Source organism: Pan troglodytes, chromosome 5 (genome assembly GCF_028858775.2).
Source record: "Pan troglodytes isolate AG18354 chromosome 5, NHGRI_mPanTro3-v2.0_pri, whole genome shotgun sequence".
Taxonomy (NCBI): domain Eukaryota; kingdom Metazoa; phylum Chordata; class Mammalia; order Primates; family Hominidae; genus Pan; species Pan troglodytes.
In genome coordinates this window covers 9,173,364-9,182,052 of record NC_072403.2, presented here as the reverse complement: position 1 = coordinate 9,182,052, position 8,689 = coordinate 9,173,364, and the positions used below count along the sequence as shown (strand labels likewise).

Here is an 8,689-nt window from a genome sequence, read left to right as displayed (position 1 = left end):
GTCTGTGCTCCAAGTCTGTGCACGCGCTCGTGCGAGTGCGCGTGGGTCTTGGGTCGTCTCGCGCGCGCTGGGCTGCAGTTTTTAGTCGTATTCCCCACCCTTCAACCGCAACACGAAGCCTCGGACCTCCAGGTCGCCGCGATGGAAGATAAGAAAGTTTGTTACTCGGGCTTGGGCCACCCTTGGAACCCACCCTCTTACTTGACAATAGATGAACTGAATCCGAGGGCGGGGTGGGGGGGGTGGGGCGCCTGTCGTGTGGTTTTAAACACTAGGTTACACAGCGTATCCCACGTTTCTGAGAGCCCTTTGTTCCGCCGACAGCCCCGCCCCCGGGACCCCACCCTCTTTCTGCCCTCCGGACGGTCAGTGCAGCGCCACCGGCCACTCCCACTCCATCACTCGCGAGCAACAAAAGTCAACCCCCGGGGCAGAGGGATCCTGGGTACCAGCAGGGGCGTTATGCACTCCCGGAGAGGGTCGGGCAGGGCTGAGGGGCTCCGAGGTCGCTTCACCCCTAGATGCTGCGGCTCAGTGAGAGGAGCTACCAGCCCAAGACAGACAAAGGAGAAAGCAGGCCCACGCTGGGGCGGGGGCGGAGGCCGCGCTGGTGTTCATGGGCCGCAGGTGTCCCGGTTGCCATCAAGCACGACTTCCTTCTGGGGCCACCTGTCCTCCCCCAGGCCTCTGTGAGACGGAGCGCCGCCTGGGCAGTCGCTGGCCTCCAGGGTTGAGGAAAAAGACGGTGGTCTCACCAGGGGCAGTTGGCTGGAGGGACTCTGGCCAGTGGCGGAGTAGGAGCCGCAGTCCGAGGTGGCGGAGCAGCCTGTGCCACCTCAGCCCTCCCACCTGCCGGCACTGGAGCACCTGACGGCTTCTCCACATGCTCCAGTCCTCCATCGTTCCCATCCGGTGCCAGCTCTGCCCCCACCCCGGTCAGGCCGCGCTGGTGGCCCTCGCCTCGCCGCCCTCTCACCCTCCTTTTCTTCACCCTTCCCCCATATCCCCATACCGAGACCCCCACCACAGCCCCAGACAATGCGCACGCCCCCACCATACTCCCGGTAGCCCCCACCCCTCTCCCGGTCGGCACGCCCGCTCTGATTGGCCGCGGGCCGGTGGTCCAGCCCCCCGGACGGTCCCTAGGGCTCGGAGCATTACGTCATCCGGGCCTGGAGAGCGCCAGCGCGAAGGGGACTGGGGGGCTCGGGCTGGGGGCGCGGCCTGTGCCGGCCGCCCCACCCTCCTTGCATAAAAGCCGGAGCCCGCGGGGCCGGCGCTCTCAGCCCGTCGGTTCCCGAGCGCCTTCCCGGTGACCCCGCAGTGGGTGTGTGAGGGGAGGACGGACAGACCCAGACGCCGCCGGACCAGGAGGACGCTGACGAGGCACCATGCGTGAGATCGTGCACATCCAGGCGGGCCAGTGCGGCAACCAGATCGGCGCCAAGGTGGGCGCGCCGCAGCGGAGGGGGTCCAATGGGGGCGCGAACCTGGGCCGAGAGCCCCTCGGGGTCCCCAGGCGCGGTCCTGGGAAGGCCTGGGGATCGCCAAATGCAGACCTTCCTGGCCGCTTTGTGCCGCCGAGTGTGGCCTGGGCTAGGAGGTGACTTTCGCGGACGGAGGGGGCACCTCTCTTTCTTTCTGCTGTAACTCATTTGGAGTCCCCGTCACCCCCTCGGCCTCCCTCCGCGCTGGCTGCTTGGCAGGCACGCGTGCCTGGAGAAGACGAGGGTGTGTCCGCGAGGCTGTGCGCGGCGTTCCGCGCGAGGGGCTGGGACACCAGGAGGATTAATGGTACTCGCTTGAACCGGAGTCGAGCTGCCGGGGGAGGGGAGGAGAGCGATTGTCTTGCGCTCTCAGGACGTGCTTTGAATCTAAAACCGCGGTCCTTTAGCTCCTTTGCGTTCCTCTTTCCCCGCCCACCCGCTCCTGGCGGGCTGCAGTCCCTGTGCCCTCGCCTCCTGCTGCCGCCTGGGGCTGCGACCAGTGCGCCAAGCTCCGCCACTGCCCGGCTTTGGCTGGTCCTTACCCCCTCGACCCCTACCTCCCCCCGCGAGCGGCAGCTGTTTGCCTGGGAAACGCCCAGTTTCAACTTTCTGAACCTGCAAAATACAAGCCCCGCGGCTGTGCCCGGGTCACGACGCCCTTTAAAGCTTCAAGCTCCTGAAATGTTGGGTTGTCGGAACTGAGTCGGGGACATTTCATTGTGAGCCTTGGCGTTTCTGGGGGCATCGTTCATGGCTAAATGCAGCCTTTCTGTCTCAGTTTTGGGAGGTCATCAGTGATGAGCATGGGATTGACCCCACTGGCAGTTACCATGGAGACAGTGATTTGCAGCTGGAGAGAATCAATGTTTACTACAATGAAGCCACTGGTAATCACCCTTGCCCCACCCCCACTCCCTTCAGTTTTTCCACCTTCTCCCCTTTCCCTTGGGTGGGACCCCAGGGGTGTGGCCCTGGGAGAGGGTGGACTATTCAGTTTAGGATCCCCGCTCTTTCCCTGCAGTATTTCATTGGGCTTCCTTATGCCAACAGAGCCCTTTGAGAACCTGATGGTGGGTCTCCCTTTGTTTGGGGCAACATCTGCGTGATGGCAGCAGGCGCCAAGCCCTCCTCTGCAGAGGTCCTTGCCTGAGGGTCTAAGTCACTGTTGTTCCTTGCAGGTAACAAGTATGTTCCTCGGGCCATCCTCGTGGATCTGGAGCCAGGCACGATGGATTCGGTTAGGTCTGGACCATTCGGCCAGATCTTCAGACCAGACAATTTCGTGTTTGGTGAGTGCCTGGTGTGGCTGAGAGCATGAGGGATTCATTTTACGCTGGGCAGTGGAGGCTGGAGAGGTGTGATTGCCAGAGGGAAAGCATGAAGAACATCCGCGGTGTGCCAACTTAGCTTTAATATAGTGTAAAATTGTTTGCCTTTCAGCTGCTAAGAGCTTGGTGTCCTGGCCTTCCTTATTTATAATTATATTCATGAACAAATATTTTAACGTTTGGCCATTTTGGTGATAATCTGAAATAGTCTTCTCTGAGCATTGACTCACTGATCTATATTGAGGGGTTTGAGGTAAGGTATTTAGTACAATCACCGGTGACTTAAGATTTCTCTTTCCCTCTGGCAGGCCAGAGCGGAGCCGGGAATAACTGGGCCAAGGGCCACTACACAGAGGGAGCCGAGCTGGTCGACTCGGTCCTGGATGTGGTGAGGAAGGAGTCAGAGAGCTGTGACTGTCTCCAGGGCTTCCAGCTGACCCACTCTCTGGGGGGCGGCACGGGGTCCGGGATGGGCACCCTGCTCATCAGCAAGATCCGGGAAGAGTACCCAGACCGCATCATGAACACCTTCAGCGTCATGCCCTCACCCAAGGTGTCAGACACGGTGGTGGAGCCCTACAACGCCACCCTCTCTGTCCACCAGCTGGTGGAAAACACAGATGAAACCTACTGCATTGACAACGAGGCCCTGTATGACATCTGCTTCCGCACCCTGAAGCTGACCACCCCCACCTACGGGGACCTCAACCACCTGGTGTCGGCCACCATGAGCGGGGTCACCACCTGCCTGCGCTTCCCGGGCCAGCTGAACGCAGACCTGCGCAAGCTGGCGGTGAACATGGTGCCCTTCCCTCGCCTGCACTTCTTCATGCCCGGCTTCGCGCCCCTGACCAGCCGGGGCAGCCAGCAGTACCGGGCGCTCACGGTGCCCGAGCTCACCCAGCAGATGTTCGACTCCAAGAACATGATGGCCGCCTGCGACCCGCGCCACGGCCGCTACCTGACGGTGGCTGCCATCTTCCGGGGCCGCATGTCCATGAAGGAGGTGGACGAGCAGATGCTCAACGTGCAGAACAAGAACAGCAGCTACTTCGTGGAGTGGATCCCCAACAACGTGAAGACGGCCGTGTGCGACATCCCGCCCCGCGGCCTGAAGATGTCGGCCACCTTCATCGGCAACAGCACGGCCATCCAGGAGCTGTTCAAGCGCATCTCCGAGCAGTTCACGGCCATGTTCCGGCGCAAGGCCTTCCTGCACTGGTACACGGGCGAGGGCATGGACGAGATGGAGTTCACCGAGGCCGAGAGCAACATGAACGACCTGGTGTCCGAGTACCAGCAGTACCAGGACGCCACGGCCGACGAACAAGGGGAGTTCGAGGAGGAGGAGGGTGAGGACGAGGCGTAGATGCCCCCGCGAGACGGGTTAGGGAAAGCTGAGGAGGAAAGCGAGGGGGTGGGGGGCTTCCCGGGACGATAACCTGGCAGTGGAAGGAAAGAAGCATGGTCTACTTTAGGTGTGCGCTGGGTCTCTGGTGCTCTTCACTGTTGCCTGTCACTTTTTTTTCCTTTTTTGTAATATTGATGACATCAATGTAACATTTGAGATATTTCTGAATTACTGTTGTAATGGCTAAAATCACATAAACGTTTGTGTCGGAATGGTGTCCTCTCTTTCTCTTCCTTTTTCTCTTTATTAACGATTTAAATGTAACTTTCTGAACACATTGCATTAAATTCTTCCTTTAACAAAAAGCAAAGGCGTAGGTAAAAGCTCAAATGAATTTATTCTTTGGGTATGGTAAAATTGAACCAATCACAGTTAAGATGAGAGATCAACCTGAGTTTTAAAATACTTTTAATAAATATTAGTTGAAAAAATGTCTACTTGAAAGCACAGTGTGTGTCTTCATGTGCAATTCCTACTATGCTTTTATCTCCTTTACAAAAAAAAAAAAGCATTTTTGGAATAGTTCCTACATACTCACAGCACAAAATTCTGAAGAGTGGAAAGTGAGTGTGTCTTTTTCCTGTGTTCCTTGATACAGTTTCCTCCCTGGAGGGAAACCATCCTAATCACGGTTATCTTTCTTACATCCTTGCAGAAATACTCCATATATTTTCAAACCCATGTAGGATATTTCCTTTTTCTCTTTCTTCACACACATGATGTGATACTAACACAATTCTGCAGCCTTCTTCACTAAACAGCGTATCTTGAACCTACAGAGAGCTTCCCTCCTTTAAATGGATATGTAGCGTCCATTATATAGTTGTGCTATGTTTTATTTAGCCAATTCCCTACCAATGGTCATTAAGGTTTATACTTACAGCATAGTGTCACAATGAATAATTTTGTTCATTTATTAGTGTGCATATGAGAATAGTTATCCTGTAAATTTCCACAAATGGAATTTTTTGTCAAAGGCTGCCTTTTTAAGTTATATCACCTGCACTTAGGAATAGCTATAGAGTTATAAACAGTGAATAGGCTCATTCTCAATTCTCAAGCAACTTTTTCTCCAGGCAATCATATTTATACTATATTACAAACTATTTGTACTTATTTTTAACATCATTTGAGTTTAGATGGAATTATAAATTCTGCATTGTTGGGGAATTTTACTTTAATTAGGCAATCCAGAATAATTTTCAGCCTATTGCATTTTTTTTTTCCATGCAGAAATAGGATTTGGGATTTGAACCCAAGTCTGACTCTGGACTTCAATTCAACCACTAAAGAAGCTATAGGATTTCAATAATGGATTTTCAGTTAAGATGTTCCTATGGGATAAATTATACCTTGTCAAAATACTGCTGATACTCTGCTTTAATCTGAGCTAGTTTCTCATTTTGAGAAGAGAAAAAGAGTGTGAGTTATAAGCAAAGGTACAAAACTTATTTACACACCCCTATAGAAAGAAAGGATCATGAAAACCAGGTTTAAGATTTTTCTAGTTTTCACACAAACTCAAAATTAGAAAAAATATGACCTTAAACCTGACCTTATATTTATTTTATTCTGCTTGGTCCTACTCTTACTTAAATGTTAAAAAAAGAAAGAAAAGTGTAGATACAAGATTTCCATTATTTAAAAGGCTGAAATATATTTGAAAATAGTTCCAAAGAAAACCATAAGCAGTATAATTCCAAATAGTGTGAAAATAAGTTAATTCTGCCACATGGCTCCCATAAATGGAAAAGAGCACAATTCACTTTACCAAGCATTACACATCTCTAAAACTTGACTGAGTGATGAGTAGGGTCAGACAGGTGTCTGGAGCCAGTGGCTTCAGCTCAGTTTTCTATATTTAGCTGCAGACTGGCAGATGTGATTCCTGCTGAGCTGGTGTAAAGCTTCCAACAACTGAATTGAAGGGTGGCATTAGCTTTAAATGCCCCAAACACCTGGGGCAGCTGCCAAGGTCTCCTGGATCTATCCTTGGGCATGCATTCCCTACAACCTGTCAGGCATGCGTTCAGTACCCTCAGAGACTAGTGGGATTGTATCCAAGGGCCTCTTGGCATACTGGACGTGTGGTACTTCTCTTCCACCTAGTGAGAAGGGGACAGGCAGGCACCAGTAGGCCAGCTTGCTAGCCTGTCAGTACAACCACGTATGGAATGCTAAAGCTTATTTTGGCATGGTTAGAATAGTGGGTGCCAAACTGACCTGCCAAGCAGATCTTCTGGGGCCTAATACAGATTTTAAATGCATACATTTAAAAAAGTTCAAAATGAGGAAAATGCTCAGACTAATTCCTGGATGAAGATACTATTTTGGAATCATTAGTTTCATTTGTTACATGACCTTTATATGATGGGATTTGGTGGTGCTGATGGTGGTGGTGGTGGTGGTGATGGTGGTGGTGGTGGTGGTAGTGGTGGTGGTGGTAGTGACGGTGGTAGTATTATAATGGTGATGTTAGTAATGGTGATGTTAGTAATGGTGATATTAGTAATGGTGATGGTGATGATGGCAGTGAGGTAGTGGTGGTAGTTTAGTGGTGGTGGTGATAATGGTGGTAGTGATGGTGGTCATAATAGCAGTAATGATGGTGATGGTGATGATGGTGGTTATGGTAGTGGTGGTGGTAGTAGTGGTGGTGATGGTAATAGTGGTGGTGGCAGTAGTGTTGGTGGTGGTGGTGATGATGGTGATGGTGGTGGTGGTAGTGGTGGTGGTGATGGTGGTGGTGATGGTGGTGGTGATTGTGATGGTGGTAGTGGTAGTGGTGGTGGTGATGGTGGTGGTGGTAGTAGTGGTGATGGTGATGGTGGTGGTGATGTGGTAGTGTGGTAGTGGTGGTAGTGGTGATGGTGGTGGTGGTGATGTGGTAGTGTGGTGGTGGTGGTAGTGGTGATGGTGGTGGTAGTAGTGGTGGTGATGGTGGTGGTGGTGGTGGTGGCAGCGATGGTGGTAGTGGTGGTGGTGGTGGTGATGTGGTAGTGTTGTGGTGGTGGTGGCAGTGGTGATGGTGGTGGTGGTGGTGATGTGGTAGTGTTGCGGTGGTGGTGGTGGTGGCAGTGGTGATGGTGGTGGTGGTGGTGATGTGGTAGTGTTGTGGTGGTTGTGGTGGTGATGGTGGTGGTGGTGGTGATGGTAGTAGTGGTGATGGTGGTGGTGGTGGTAGTGGTGGTAGTAGTGGTGGTGATGATGATGGTGGTGGTGATGTGGTAGTGTTGTGGTGGTGGTGGCGGTGGTGATGGTGGTGGTGATGTGGTAGTGTTGTGGTGGTGGTGGCAGTGGTGATGGTGGTGGTGATGTGGTAGTGTTGTGGTGGTCATGGTGGTGGTGGTGGTGGTGGTGATGGTAGTAGTGGTGATGGTGGTGGTGGTGGTAGTGGTGGTAGTAGTGGTGGTGATGATGGTGGTGGTGGTGATGTGGTAGTGTTGTGGTGGTGGTGGCAGTGGTGATGGTGGTGGTGATGTGGTAGTGTTGTGGTGGTGGCGGTGGTGATGGTGGTGGTGATGTGGTAGTGTTGTGGTGGTAGTGGCAGTGGTGATGGTGGCGGTGATGTGGTAGTGTTGTGGTGATTGTGGTAGTGGTGGTGGTGGTGGTGATGATGGTGATAGTGGTGGTGGTGGCGGTGGTGATGGTGGTGGTAATTATGATGGTGGTAGTGGTAGTGGTGGTGGTGGTGATGATGATGGTGGGGGTGGTGATGTAGTGTTGTGGTAGTGTTGTGGTGGTGGTGGTAGTGGTGGTGGTGGTGGTGATGATGGTGATCGTGGTGGTGATGGTGGTGATGGTGATGATGGTGATAGTGGTGGTGATGGTGGTGGTGGTAGTGGTAGTGGTGATGGTGGTGGTGGTGGTGAAGGTAGTAGTGGTGGTGATGGTGGTAGTGGTGATTGTGGTGGTAGTGGTGGTGATGGTGGTGGTGGTGATGGTGGTGGTGATGTGGTAGTGTTGTGGTGGTCGTGGTGGTGGTGGTGGTGATGATGATGGTGATGGTGGTGATGGTAGTGTGGTGGTGGTGGTAGTGGTAGTGGTGGTGGTGGTGGTGATGGTGGTGGTGGCGATGGTGGTAGTGGTGGTGGTGGTGGTAGTGGTGGTGATGGTGATGGTGGTGGTGATGTGGTGATGGTGGTGGTGGTGGTGTGTGTCTGTTTTCAACACTTCCCGAAAGAAATGTTTTATCCCTCCTTGACGTGCCCTGAGGAGGATATTTACTTCCAAGCAGACACAATATCCAAATTACAAGAGCCACTGAGATGTGATGCATGATTCAGAGACTGGGGTTTGGGGACGGGAGCTGAAGTCACCCTGAGATCATCCAGAGAGTCTGAGAAGGAACTAAAACCTCAGTGCGCTCTAAGTTGGCCTGCTCCCCTACATCAGCCTCAGGGATGATCTAAGACTACGGTAGATTTTCCATTGTATCACCAAAAGTGATTGATATTAGATTG

At 52.8% G+C, this 8,689-nt stretch overlaps 1 protein-coding gene across 2 annotated transcripts; it reads left to right on the top strand.

Moving 5' to 3' along the window:
* Positions 1-370: 370 nt before the first annotated feature.
* LOC112209436 (tubulin beta-2B chain) lies at positions 371-4,438 on the top strand. Of its 2 annotated transcripts, XM_063812762.1 has the most exons (5): positions 377-445; positions 684-1,448; positions 2,266-2,374; positions 2,666-2,776; positions 3,124-4,438. In XM_063812762.1, the coding sequence occupies exons 2-5, from the start codon at positions 1,392-1,394 to the stop codon at positions 4,182-4,184; spliced, it is 1,338 nt and encodes a 445-aa protein (XP_063668832.1). In that variant the 5' UTR covers positions 377-445; positions 684-1,391; the 3' UTR covers positions 4,185-4,438. The 2 variants fall into 2 exon arrangements, with proteins under 2 accessions (XP_024212788.1, XP_063668832.1); XM_024357020.2 differs by having other exon boundaries at positions 371-1,448.
* Positions 4,439-8,689: the final 4,251 nt, after the last annotated feature.